Source organism: Balaenoptera physalus, assembly GCF_965194825.1.
Source record: "Balaenoptera physalus genome assembly, chromosome: 10".
In the NCBI taxonomy this organism is placed as follows: Eukaryota; Metazoa; Chordata; class Mammalia; order Artiodactyla; family Balaenopteridae; genus Balaenoptera; species Balaenoptera physalus.
The window spans coordinates 14,693,485-14,707,642 of NC_138889.1; the positions used below are offsets into that span (position 1 = coordinate 14,693,485).

The 14,158-nt window shown below is 45.8% G+C and overlaps 1 protein-coding gene and 1 long non-coding RNA gene across 5 annotated transcripts in view; one reads left to right on the forward strand and one right to left on the reverse strand.

The window, feature by feature from the left end:
• On the reverse strand, positions 1-12,373 carry FOXR1 (forkhead box R1). Its single transcript, XM_082411215.1, has 6 exons — positions 11,524-12,373; positions 5,462-5,536; positions 5,113-5,360; positions 4,645-4,871; positions 3,526-3,764; positions 1-3,044 (listed from the first exon to the last, which is right to left on the reverse strand). The coding sequence occupies exons 1-6, from the start codon at positions 11,582-11,584 to the stop codon at positions 3,016-3,018; spliced, it is 879 nt and encodes a 292-aa protein (XP_082267341.1). The 5' UTR covers positions 11,585-12,373; the 3' UTR covers positions 1-3,015.
• LOC309637112 overlaps positions 1-14,158 on the forward strand; it is a 47,595-nt gene that overhangs the window by 5,643 nt on the left and 27,794 nt on the right. The window lies entirely within an intron of this gene.

Sequence of the window (14,158 nt, forward strand, 5' to 3'; positions counted from 1 at the left end):
GTTGCGGTGGCTTCTCTTGTTGTGGAGCATGGGCTTTAGGTGCACGGGCTTCAGTAGTTGTGGCTCGCGGGCTGTAGTGCGCAGGCTCAGTAGTTGTGGCACACGGGCTTAGTTGCTCTGTGGCATGTGGGATCTTCCCAGACCGGGGCTCAAACCCATGTCCCCTGCATTGGCAGGTGGATTCTTAACCACTGCGCCGCCAGGGAAGTCCAATAAACTATATTTGAAAATATGAGACAGTTAAAAATTTGTACTTATTGTGAATAGCTTAAAGAGATGTCATTCAAATGATTATTGAAAATACTTTTTAAAAAATGGATATAGAGCTATTCTGATTTTTTAATTTATTAATTAATTAGTTTGCACCAGGTCTTAGTTGTGGCTCGCCGGCTCCTTAGTTGCGGCATGAGTGTGGGATCTAGTTCCCTGACCAGGGATCGAACCCGGGCCCCCTGCATTGGGAGTGCAGAGTCTTAACCACTGCGCCACCAGGGAAGTCCTGAAAATACTTTTTTCTGTATATTGGCTACCTTGAAATAGCTAAATATTTGTTTATACATGTAGAATCCCGATGATTACAACAAATACAAACAGACCAATACAGGCATGTGGTATTGGTGAGTTAAATACCAGAGCAGCTTTGCTGTCAGTGAAGTGATTTTCCGAAATGGCAAACAACTCTCAGAAAACTTCCAAACTAAAAAAAGTACAGTCTTCCTTCACTTTACATAAGAGTTGCATTCCTGGAAAATTCAGTATATAATAAAACAACACAACAAATACTTTCTGCTTAGGTGTAAAACCGGGTTAGGTTCTTGGCTCAGCTCATTCTCAATGGCCTTCGGTATGAGGCTCAGCTCTTTAAGGTGAGACACTGCCTCCTGCACTGACACTTGACACTCCTGGGCCTGCCAATCCCCCACATCCTTGCGGCAAGTGAGGGCCAGTGAGAGCCCCTGGCCTAGCACTGCTTTTGGTGCATATTCCAGAATGAATGCAAAGCTGGAGCGGGTAGAGCAGAGGTGGTTGTGGTGATGGACAAGTGACTAGGGCGAGACTGCATGTCTGTTACCAAAAACGTGCAAACCAAGCAGATGAACGGGGGCCTTTCTTCAAAGGTAAAGATTTTGGTCAGATAGGGCATGGGCCATGCTTTCAGGAATACCATGTTTCAGAGACTAGGGAGGAGGCAGTCTGATTTTATAGTGCTATAGACTGCAAGGGATTAAGGGCTGAATAAGTGGACAGAAATGAAGGCAACTCCTTAAATAGCTATCACACTCAATGACCTGAGAAGAATAACAGTACCTACTCCTTAAGACCTCTGTATGGATTAAACCTGCAAATGCACTTAGAATGATATCTGGTCCAATTGTAAGCACTCAATGTTAATATGCCAGACACAGGACTACACACTTTCCATTGTCCTATTTAGTTCCCAAATCAAATTTGTGTGTACTTTTACTATCCCCAATTTGCATGCAAAAGAAACTGAAGTTTAGAAATGTTAAGAAAACTGTGCTAAAGAAGATACAGTGAGAGATGACAGGTGATCTGCTGAGCAGGAGCAGAGCGGGGAGTCAGAGATGGAGCAAGGTCCCGGCTCCCACTGAGAGTTGCCAAGTGCTGAAAGTAAATCCAGGCCATCACTAGCCCACCAGCATCCTGGAGGAAGGAGGCGGGTCCTAACTAGACATCACAAGAAGCAAAAAAACAGCTACCATTTATTTAGAACTGGGAGCCAGGTTTGGTATGAAGCACTCTACTCCATCCCCCCACATCTCAATGCTGGTACAGTACTAAGAAAGAGCCATCAGGGACTTCCCTGGCGGTCCAGTGGTTAAGACTCCGCGCTTCCACTGCAGGGGGCGCGGGTTCAATCCCTGGTAGGGGAACTAAGATCCCACATGCCATGCTGTGTGTCCATAACAAATAAAAATAAATAAAAATTAAAAAAAGAAAGAGCCATCATTAACTCATTTTCCTGATCAAGACACTCAAGCTTAAAGAGAAAGTGGCTGCCTGAGGCAGGTTCTTCTAGAACGAGGATGCAAGAGCAGCAAGCAGCTACATCAGAGCTGAGAGCCAGTGCCCTTCTTGAGACTCACGCACCACCCACTGCGACCTCTGGGGAGTAGTGATGCCCAGTCCCCTGGGACAGTGTCTGAGGCTGGAGCCATGTTTCTGTACAGGCCTGTTGTGGGGTGAGGGAAGAGCAGGAGAGGGAATGAGAAGGGTCATCTCAGCCCTGTGGGAAACCCAGCATGAACTTCAAGCACTGTGGGAATGTCCGTGGCATCCCGACACAGCTCTGAATCTCGTTCCTTCCTTACTTGTCCCCCTGGCTTCTCCCTATCCCTCAGGTCTGAGGCTGGCAGCTGGCCTTGCCCTGGACACAGTCTCCTGCAACCAGGGAAGCCACAGCAGCCCAGCTGTGATCTGCAGCCTCTAAGGACAAGTACTCTGGTTTCTACTGAAACCGGAAATATGGAAGGGCCATGCCTCTCAGCTCTCAGTTCCCACCCCTCACCCCCAATGCTTAAATGGGGGAAATGAGACTTAAGCCTGGCTACTCCTTTTCTCAAGAAATTCTTTCCTTTCACCTTTCTCACTGCTCCTTCATGGCCTCCTATAAGGGTCTTTCCTTCAACTGTTCCATAGATGATGTGTTTCCCTGGGCCTCTCCTCATTGTCCCCAGCTGATTACATCCACTCCTATGAGTGGGTGGTGATTTGGGGGGGCCTTTTGCAGGCCTGGCTGCTTTATGATAGCATCTCCCAAGAAAAATGGGACCCTAAAGAGGGCTGAGTGTTTTCTTCCTTTGAAGAAGGAAGAGTATGGGCTCCCTTTGCTGTGCATCAGGCAACTGCCCCACCCATCAGCTCTGAGGGCATCCCATTTCCAACCTCAGAGCTCACCTCCGCCCCCACCCCTGCCACATCCTCAGACCACGCACACACCAGGGTGCTGCAGATAACTTTAATAAGGCATGGGCTGACGGTTGGTTTGTGGAACTAAAGGTCAAAGAGGGAGGGCATCACATCTGTAAGGAAAGAAGAAAGTCAAAGGGATCTATCTGCCGTTTGCAGACGCTGTTCCCTAAGCCTGGAAAGCTCTCTCACGGCAAATGATCTACTTTTCCTCTCTCAAGGCCCAAATGCCACCTGGTCTCCAGGAGAAGAAAAAGCCCCCTTTGCAGAGAACCGCTTATACCATGCTTCTCACATTGTGTGGTCACCATTTCCCCAAGCTGCGGGGCTGTGAGTAGGGCCAGCTGCACCTTAGCTGTTTCTCCATCAACTCCCAGCACCTCAGGTTCCGTGCTTGTGTGTGTGGGGGGACCCCTGACGCAGGCACCACCCCAGGGTCTCAGAACACTGCTCTCCTCTCCCCTTCCTACAGAAGGTGCCACCCCCTCCCCGCCCCCTCCCCATGTGACCCTGGCTCCTTCTCTGCACACTCCGCCTTGGGTCAGGATCTTCAGGGCCCCTTCCCTCGGCCCCACGTGTGACGAGGCCTCACACCTGGCTGGCTCATGCACTGTTGGATAGTTTCCAGCTTAGTGGAGGCCAAGGCGCGGGCCTCCTCTGCAAAGCGGCGGTGTCCCTCCTCGGTCAACTTCCAGAGGCAGGATCGGGGCCGTGTGCTGGCGCCACCCTGCGTGCTGACCGGCACTTTCTCAAAGCTGTCTCGGAAACAGAGATTGTGACGCACGGTATTCTTCCAGCCTTCAGGAGCCGTCCGGAAAAAGGGGAAATGTTGTCTGCAGACAGGGAGGAATGGTAAGGAGAGGTGTGGTCTCTCTGGGAGACGCCTTACCCTGGAGAATGTTCTCCCCCGGGGCCTGGAGCCTCAGCCCTTCTCTCACGTCAGAGAAGGGCAAGCTGGCCCACGACGCACTCTGCCGACTGAGCATGTGTCAGACCTCCACCTGGCGCAGTGCTTGTGCAGAGCCTCACCTTATAGACCCAGTTCACTGCCCCCACTCCCCGGCTCGCTTTCCTCCCTCCCTCCGAGGGCTCAGGAGTTTGACTTGCAACAGGAACAGAGCAGAAATCAGGCCAACAAGCTCCTGTCAGAGGAATCCTGGTCAAGGAGGATGCCTCTTGAGGATTAATACTCTGTGACTCGTCTGATAATAGAGGGAAAAGGTCTGAGAAACTCGTCATAGTCATGGGTACCCGACTCTCAAAGCTCAACGTAAATCCCTTCTCAGCCCGGCTTCCCCGGGTCCTTGGGGAACAGGCTGTGCCAGGCAGTTCAGTCCAAAGGGAAAGCATGTGAGAAACTGTTGGGGAAACCAGATTTTATACTGGGTTTATTTTAAACCAGATTTTATACTTCCCTCTTGAGAGGGAAGATGGGAGAATTTATGACCCGGGTGATTTTATATTTTAAGGAACTAAGGTATAAAAAGGTTGGAGTTTCTTAGATGTGAAAGGGGGTGGGGTGGCTATCTTCCTGTCTGTGTGAGGTGTGGACACACATTCGGGGACAACCCAGAACCAGTGCCTGGGAAAGGAGAAGTATCCTCTCAGCCCCAGATGGGGGAACTGAAGCAGCAGCCCAGGGCCTGGAAGGTATCAGAGCAGGGCCCTGCCCCCTCCCTTCGCCCTCCTCACAGGGCCCCCCCCTGCACATACCGAGTGAAACTGTAGATCTGTTGCACGTTGAGGCCACAGGGGGAACTGTTTCTTAATGCCAGTGCAATTAGGTGGAAGTAATTGAGAGGGGGCCGGGACCACAGCCCCCCCTCCTGGCTGTTGGCTTGCCGAAGCCTCCGACTCTGGAGGGGGGCCCTTTTGTGAGGGGACGGGAGAGCCACAGAGGAGCTGTCATCCTGGTCCTCAGCCTCCTCCTCTTCTGTGAGCTAGAGGAGCACAGAGTAGGAACTGGTCCTGACTCCACGGCCTCTACTCCAGGGGTGCAGTGGCAGGAAGGGGTGGTGGTCTAGGGCCACCATCTGGGCTTCTCCCCAACCCGGGGGCACAGCTAATTTCTGAACCCATTAACCCTTCGTTAACCCTAAGAAAACAGAACTCTCTGCTGCATCATCCCTGTGCCCACCCTGCTTACATCCCAAGTCCAGCCCACACCCCAGAAATCCCTACCTCCCAGTTGCTGGGGGAAGAGGCAAACCACTTCCAAGGGGGATACTGGTCTCCAGAAAGTGATGGCGACTCCACCACTGTGGCCTGTGGGCATTTGGCAAAGTCGTCTTCTTTTGGGGGTGGCTGAGGGGAAGGGACTATGCTTGTCAGATTCTTCCCCTTACTGGGTTCTGGGACCTCCAGCTTTCCAGGGGGGAACACGATGTTGGGGTCTACCCACATCCACAGGTTGGGCTCGAAATCTGGACCTGTGCAGAGAAAAAGGAGATTGCAGGCCATAGGTCACGGGCTTTGGGTGTCCCGCCCAGGCCACAGGGCCATGTCAGAGAACTCACTCCCATCTACTCACCATCTTTATCAGGGTTAGGTTTTTTTTCCAGAGGTAGTTTTGGTGGCTCAACTATTCGGAGTTTATATCTGGCAACTAGCAAAAAGAAGAGAGTCAAAACATCCTAGGATTTTCATTTTGGCCCCTTGAAGCTTCCCTGGGAGGTGGCTACGGGCCCTGCCTGGGAAGTTATGATGCCATATTCTACTGGTTTCCCCTTACCTCTCTGACCTTTTCATTCTCCTCTGCATTCTTCTCTTCTCACCCCACATTACGGCCCCTAAACCATCTCATTAATGCCTGTTACTTTAGTCAGTCACCATCTATAAACTCAAGGCTTACAAATCTTTATCTCTAGCCCAGACTTCTCTGCCAGCCCTTAACTAGAACTGCCCATGGGATAACCCACAGGCATTTGAACAACATTTCTAAAACTCAACTCCATTTTCCTGCTCTTGCTCCTGCATTCCTTGTTTCAGCATATGGCACCATCTAACCAGCTGTCCAGGCTAGATACTTGGAAATCATTCTTTTTTTTTTTTTTTCCTCAATTTTTTAGTTGAAGTATAGTTGATTTACAATGTGTTTGTTTCAGGTGTACAGCAAAGTGATTCAGTTTTATACACACACACACACACACACACACACACACACACACACACACACGTGCGCGCACGCGCATATATATACACATTCTTTTTCAGATTCTTTTCCATTGTAGGTTATTACAAGATATTGAACATAGTTCCCTGTGCTCTACAGTAGGCCCTTGTTGGTTATCTATTTTATGTACAGTAGTGTGTATCTGCTAATCCCAAACTCCTAATTTATCCCCCCCACGCCCCCTCCACCACTTCCCCTTTGGTAACCATAAGTTTGTTTTCTATGTCCGTGAGTGGAAATCATTCTTGACTCCTCTTTCCCGTACAGCCACACCCAATCAATCACCAAGTTCTACCATCCTAGTCCAAGCCTATAACCTAAAAGGTCTGTTTATCTTCTTTTCTTTAATTTACCGTATTGCAGTTTGAGTGATCTTCCCAAAAATGTTAATCCAATCATGCCACCCTTCAGTGTAAAGCCTTCTGATGGCTTTCCATTGCCTTTGGGCCAAATCTAAATTCCTGAGATAGTCTACAAGGCCCTGGCTTCTCATCAGTGTTGAGTCATTCCTCCCAGGCTCTCCACCCATCTCCAACAGACCACATCTAGATCCTCTGCCTTCCCATAAGCTGTTCCCTTTGCTGGAAAGAAACACTCTTCCCTCTTCCTGCTTGCCTAGTTAAATGCTACTCATCAGGTCTCTGTTTAAACATCTTTCTAAAGCAGGCCTTCTCTGACTACCTGTCCAAACACTCCCATAGCACACATTTTATTGTAATTACCTGCTTAGTGTCTATCTCCAGGTCTGTCTCCTTCACTGCCTGGCACATGGGAGGAGCTCAACTTAACTGGATGAATGAATACATGGTGGGCTCAGAGTAAATCAGGTATATGTTAGAGCTAGCTGCTCGACATGAAGCTGGCTTCTGGTCCAGTTAGGGGGAACTATTTTTGTCCCCCTCATTGTCCCCATGAGTGTCGTATTACAGATGAATCTAGGTTTTTGTCTGGAAAATGATGATATACTTATTAGAGAGCTCAGTAATTAGAAAGGATGCCCATTACATCGTTAATGTTCAACACAGTATTCTAAAAAGGAAAAAGTAGTAAGAGATACAAGACAGAAAAAGGCAAAACTATAATTATTTACAGAAAAAAACATAGATTAACAGAAAACCATACAAAATCGATATATAAATTATTAGAACCAATAAGAGTCCAGCAAGTTTGCTGGATATAAGACCAACATACTAATCACCACTGTTCCTCTATACCAGCATTAAGAAACTGGAAAATAATTTTTTTTTCCAAAAAGGTGCTGTTCACAATAGCAACCAAAGTTATAATGTATCTAGGGATTAACTCATCAAAGAATGGACCTTTATGTGAAAAAGATGTACTTACTACTTAAGGACCTAAAAGACTTCAATAAACAAAGACATATAATACATATTATAAAGATGCCAATTATCCTCAAATTAACCTATACATTTAATGCAGATATTATAACACAAAAATTGAAAGGTTCTGCACAGTAAAACTCACAAGGGAAAAAAAAAATCCATAGATAATAAACCAGAAAAAAAATCATCTCCAGAACTCTCAATTCTCTGATAGACAGCTCCTACAAATCAAAAAATAAAAGACTAAGACAAATCTATACATGGGTGAAAGATACGAATCAGTATTCAGAAGGAGGGGCTTCCTGAAGATGCTCAGCCTTACTAGTAATAGGAACACAATAAAAGAATGATATAATACTTTACATCAAACTGACAAGAATTATAAAAAGAGGTAATACCAAGTGTTGGCAAAGGTGCAGTGAAATAGGATCCTTTATTACATCTGAATAGCAACCGGTGCTGGTGAAGAATAATCAGGCAGCACTACAATTTACTGTCTAATCCTGGGTGTGTCTACTCAAGTTAAAAGAGGAATTTATATACTAATTTTCATTGCTACCATCATCTACCAAATTCTCGGCCACTCCCCCTCATTTAGAGGAATTTAGTTCCTGGCTCACTGTCACTAGTGCTACTCCTGCCTTAAATCTTGGCTATTTCAATAGATACATAGATGATTATCCTAATAACCTGGCCTCTAGTTTCTTGAACTCTTCTCCTCCCAAAATTCTGCCTTCCATCCTAACGTAGACAGTCCTCACTGTCATAACCTAAACCAATAACTGCAACCTCTCCATAACCTCATTTTTGCACCATGTAAAAATGCACCACCTCCTCTTTCCAACCATCTCTTTTGATACCAACTGATAACCCCAATCCATTGATCTATGGCTTTGGAGCACTTGTTTGGTAGAGCTGGATTTAATCAGGGTTGTGGTTTGGCCAAGCAAGTGTTCCAAAGCCATAGAGAGCCAAAGGAGTCAACGGTGTATGCAAGAGAGTGAGCCTGTTTGACTGGGGGATTCCAGGTTAGTTAAAGAGAGGACATCCTCTCTAACTCTGCTCTTTGAGAGCAGGGAAAGGGTGATGATATCAACAGACGGGTGATCTCAGTGGGATCAAAGGATAGTGCCTCTGTCCATCTCCCTCCCCTGCTCTCTCTGACACAGGTGGCCCCACACCTCCTCAAGGACAGTGTTTGAAATTTATTTTGGCCTCAGGAGGCTTGTGGGATCTTAGTTTCCTGACCAGGGAGCAGTGAAAGCACCAAGTCCTACTCATTGGACGGCCAGGGAATTCCAGTCTCCTCTCTCTTCTGTTACAAATTTCTGTCTCTGGACCATTATCATCATTCAAATATGCTGTTAATTCTCTCATCTTATTAAAAACAAGAACTTCTTTTATCCCCACTTTCTGTGCCAGGCCACTACTCCATATTTTTGCTTTCCTTTGAGGAAGAACTCCTCGAAAGAATTGCCTATACTTTGTCTCCACTTCCTCTCCCTTCCACACTTAAAGCCTTGCCAATCAGTCTTCCTCCTCCACCACTCCACCAAAACCACTATGATCAAGGCTGCACTCCACCAAAACCATATAATCAAGGCTCTGCTTTGCTAAATCCAATAGTCAGCCCACCTCCGACCTGATCTCTCACAGCAGTGTTCCTGTCCTGTGACCACTCCTTCTTTGAAACACTTTCTTCACTTGGTTTCCAGGAAACCACAATATCAGTTTTGATTCTTAATGGTCACTTCCTCAGTTTTTTTGGTTTATCTCCTCTCCAATATCTTTAGAATGGAATGCCCCCCAGGGCTCATCCTTGGTTCTTCTCTATTCTCACCCCTTAAATGCCAGGCGTGTACCAAAGACTCTCAAATTTTATATCTGCATACCTCTCTCCAGAATTGCAGACTTATATATTCACCAGCTTACTCAACATTTCTACTTGGATATCTAAAAAATATCTCAAACTCAGCATGTTCAGAACAGAATTCCTGATTTTCCTCCCTAAACATCCTATCAGGAGCTTACCCCATCTCACTACAAGACAACCCATCCTTGCTCTTGATCAGCCAAAAACTCTGGATGAGTCATCCTCTAATCTCTCTTTTTTACACCACACATCCAATCCATCAAGCAAATCCACGTGGTTCTACCTTCTCACCATATCCTCTGCCACCACCCTGGTGGTGCAGTCTGCCATCGGCTCTTGTCTGGATTACTACAGTAGCCTCCTAACTAGTCTCCTGGCTTCCCAGTCGCTCTACATTTACAGTGTACCCTCAACCCAGCAGCCACAGTGATCTTTTCAGACTATAGATCATTCAGGATCAGCTACATAATTTGCAGCGCCCAGTGCAAAAGGAAAATGTGGGCCTCCTTGTTCAAAAAAGGAAAATGTGGGCCTCCTTGTTCAAAAATTATTAAAAATCTTAAGACAGTGATAGCAGGACATTAAACCAAGTATAGGCACACTATGCAATGGCACAGGTCACTCACTAAGCTGGCGATCATGTCACTCCTCTGTTCCAAACCTTTCAACCATGCTGCATCTTACTTGGAGTCAACCCTAACGCCCTCAAAGGGGAAGACGGCTCTTCCTGATCTCTGCTCCATGACCCACACCCTCTGAACTCTCCTCTTTATTTACTTTGATCCAGCCTCACTGGCCTCTTTACCGGTTCCTCCAGGCATATTCCTGAGGGCTTCTACACTGGCTATTTTTTCTGCCTGGGAAATTTTCCTCTAAGTATCCTCCGGCTCACTATCTCACCTCCTTCAACTCTGCTCTGCTCATATACTATGTTCCCAATGAAGACCAACCTGATGACCCTATTTAAAACTGTAGCTGCCACCACCTCCCAGCCCCCATTCCTGAGCCCTCTTACCATGTCCTTTTTTCCCCCATCTCAGTTATCACTTATAACATACCATATATATATATATATATATATATATATATATTTTTTTTTTTTTTTTTTTAATGTGGATTGCCTGTGTGGCCCCAGTAGAATGTCAGCTCCATGAAGACTTGTCTGTTTTGTTCATGATGTATCACGTGAGCGTCCAGAACAGTGCCTGGCAAATTGGAGGTGCTCAATAAATATTTCTTGAATCAGTGAAGATACAAGAATGTTCATCAGCATTACTTATGGTGGCAAAGAGTTCCAGTGGAGTTTTGTCTCCATCAGTAAGGAGAATTAAAATGCAAAAAGTAATGTATGCAGATGATAGAATACCGCACAGCAGTCAGAAATGATGAACCAGATCTGCATTTAGCAACCGAAATAACTCTTAAAAACAATTTGAATGAGGGGAAAAAAAGCAATGAGTTTATGTCAATTAAGTTCATCTATAAAAGCAAAATAATGCTAAACAGTTTTCAAAGATACACCTATCTAAAGACATTAAACGGATTAGGGTAGATACTTGGGAGTGTGGGAGGTGACAAAAGTGGGTGGGGATTGAATGAGTTAATCCAAGTACTTTGCCCAAACAGATGGCAATCATGTACCATGAATGTAGGAGGTGATTAACTCAAATCGCAACACTTGAGGACCAAACAAAAAAAGTTTTTAAAAGACAACGGTCAACTATCCATTCAGCAAATATTGAGCACCTCTAGGTGTCAGACAATGTATTAAGAGGTGGGGATACAGCCACGAACAAAACCGATTTTAAAAAGATTTTAAGAGAAAGATGAACGAAAACGTAGTGTGCCCCGATGGCGTAGGCGCCACGGAGAAAAGGCCGAGAAGAGGCCTAGAAAGTTCTGGGATTTAGCCGGGGTGGGTGGGGTAGGATTGAAAGGCCGTGTTCAGGCAGGACCCCTGCCCTCCCTGGGCTTTCGGTCGAGGCGGGGACTCCATTGCCCCTCGGAAAAAGTGGAGGCGGGGTGGGAGCTCCGGGGTTCAGCAAAGGGGGCGCGGGGCCCGGTAACGCGACATACGTCACGGGGCTCGTGGGGGTGAGTGGCAAGCGAGTCAAAGGCCGGGGAGCTTCCGGTCCGGCGCGCCCAGGAGCCTCCGACCCTCCGCGGCGCGCCCATCCCCCACGACCCCCCTCTCGGACACTCACGGTTCTGTTCCGCTAAGGGCAGGTGCGTAGTGGTGAAGGCCAGAAAGCACTCGTTCCCCATGTCCCAGTCCAGCAATCCCGGGACCTGGCCATGGAGGCTGGCCCAAAAGTCTAGGTGCTGGAGCTTCAGATCCACGATTAGCTAGAGGAGGGAGAGCCAGCACAGGGTGGGAGAGTCTGAAGAGACTGAGGCTGAGGCCTAGGAGGCACTTCCTCAAATACCCGCGCTCTGATTGAGTTAGGTCGGAGCCCGCTCAGGTGTGCCCAGTCCGTCTGACACCCTTGCTCTCGAGCCTCCACTGAGTGCTCCTTGCCACGTCTTTCTGCAAGACCCCCCGCTTTCATTTGGGAACCTTGGGGGTCCAGAAGGGAGGTACCCCAGGCTCTCTTTCCCCTCTACATTTGCACCAAGCTCTTCTTTTATTTAGTAAATCAGTCTACCATTGAAGAATGATCCCGTGGTGGTATTAATAGCTACTTTCTAGAAGTTTGGAAGATTTCATGGTTTATCCAAGATTACATCTGTAAGTATATGGTGGAGATAGGATTAAATGGTGATTTTTTAAATTATTTTATTTTTTTGAATGGTGATATTTAAATTTTGTTTTTCATAATTTCAGATTTACAGAAAAGTCCCAAGAATACTGTAAAAAATTCCAGTATACCTAAATCCTGTAACTCACCAATTATACCAATTATTAACATTTCATCACATTTTTGCTTTTGTCTCCATGTATGTAAGACATACATTATTTTTTCTGAACTGTTTGAGAGTAATTTGCAGATGTCATGTCCCTTTACCCACAAATACTTCAGTGTGTATTTTCTAAAAACACGGATATTGGTTTACATAACCAGAAAATCAGAAACAAGAAAATCATCAAAATTTAACATTGATGGGCTTCCCTGGTGGCGCAGTGGTTGAGAATCTGCCTGCCAATGCAGGGTACACGGGTTCGAGCCCTGGTCTGGGAAAATCCCACATGCCACGGAGCAACTAGGCCCGTGAGCCACAATTACTGAGCCTGCGCGTCTGGAGCCTGTGCTCCGCAACAAGAGAGGCCGCGATAGTGAGAGGCCCGCGCACCGCGATGAAGAGTGGCCCCCGCTTGCCACAACTAGAGAAAGCCCTCGCACGGAAACGAAGACCCAACACAGCCAAAAATAAATAAATAAACAAAGTAAACAATGCGTTAAAAAAAAAAATTCTTTGAAAAAAAAAATTTAACATTAATTCAATACTATGTTTAAGATACACATTCTATTCAGATTTCACCAATTGTCCCAATAGTGTCCTTTATTTAATTTGTTTTCTGGTCTAGAATCCAATTCAGGATCATGCAGGGCATTTAATATTTATGTCTCTTTAGTCTCTAATCTGGAGCAGTTTCTCAGACTTTTATTTATTTATTTTTAATTTTTTTTTGAATTTTATTTATTTTTTATACAGCAGGTTCTTATTAGTTATCTATTTTATACATATTAGTGTATACATGTCAATTCCAATCTCCCAATTCATCCCACCACCCCCCCACCAGACTTTTAAATCTTCCATAACGTTGACACTTTTGAAGAGTACAGGCCATTTATTTTGTAGAATGTCCCTAATTTCCTCATAATTAGACTTAGATTATGCATTTTTGGCAACAATACCAGAGAAGTGATTTTGTTTCCTTCTTAGTACATCACATCAAGAGGCCCATGATGTCACTTTGTCTCAGTATTTGTGGTATCCATCATGTTTCTCAACTGTGAAGTTACCTTTTTTTTTTCTTTTGTAATTAGTAAGCAATTTGTGGGGAGATACTTTAAAGTGATCTAAAATCCTGTTTCTCATCAAGTTTGAACCCACAGATTCTAGCGTCCATTTACGATTCTTGCCTAAATCAATCATTACTATCATGGGTGTGAAATGATGATTTTTTTTTTTTTTTTGACTGTGGGATCTTAGTTCCCCAACCAGGGATTGAACCCGGGGCCACGATAATGAAAGCACTGAGTCCTAACCACTGGACCGCCAGGGAATTCCCTGATTTTTCTAAATCAATCATTACATCTCCATTTATTTAGTTGGCATTCTGTTGTAAAGAAGAGCTTTTCCTTATCTCATTTTGTTTATTTGTTATTAGTATGGACTCAAAGGATTGATTCTTATTTTACAGAGTGGATCATAATTCAGTACTGTAATTATTTGTTTTAATTCTTAAATTGTTCAGATTTGGCCAGAGGGTGAGGCAGCCCCCTCTGGTTCCTTTGTGCATACTGGGTTTTCCCATCAGAGCTCATCCACCCTATATTGTGTTGCCTGTTCCTTGTCTACTAGACCAGATTTTTTTAAAAAAATAATTTATTTATTTATCTTTGGCTTCGTTGGGTCTTCGTTTCTGCACGTGGACTTTCTCTAATTGTGGCGAGCGGGGGCTGCTCTTCGTTGTGGTGCGCAGGCTTCTCATTGCAGTGGCTTCTCTTGTTGCGGAGCACAGGCTCTAGGCGTGTGGGCTTAAGTAGTTGTGGCACACGGGCTTAGTTGCTCTGTGGCATGTGGGATCTTCCTGGACCAGGGCTCAAACCCATGTCCCCTGCACTGGCAGGCGGATTCTTACCCACCGAGCCACCAGGAAAGTCCCGACCAGAA

Excerpts from the sequence above, each read along its gene's own strand:
- FOXR1 (XM_082411215.1), bottom strand. The coding sequence starts at position 11,584 with ATGGGGAACGAGTGCTTTCTGGCCTTCACCACTACGCACCTGCCCTTA. Across the intron at positions 5,361-5,461 it reads ACCTAACCCTGATAAAGATG|GTCCAGATTTCGAGCCCAAC; the intron begins GTGAGTAGATGG and ends TTCTCTGCACAG. Across the intron at positions 3,765-4,644 it reads CAGATCTACAGTTTCACTCG|ACAACATTTCCCCTTTTTCC; the intron begins GTATGTGCAGGG and ends CCCTGTCTGCAG.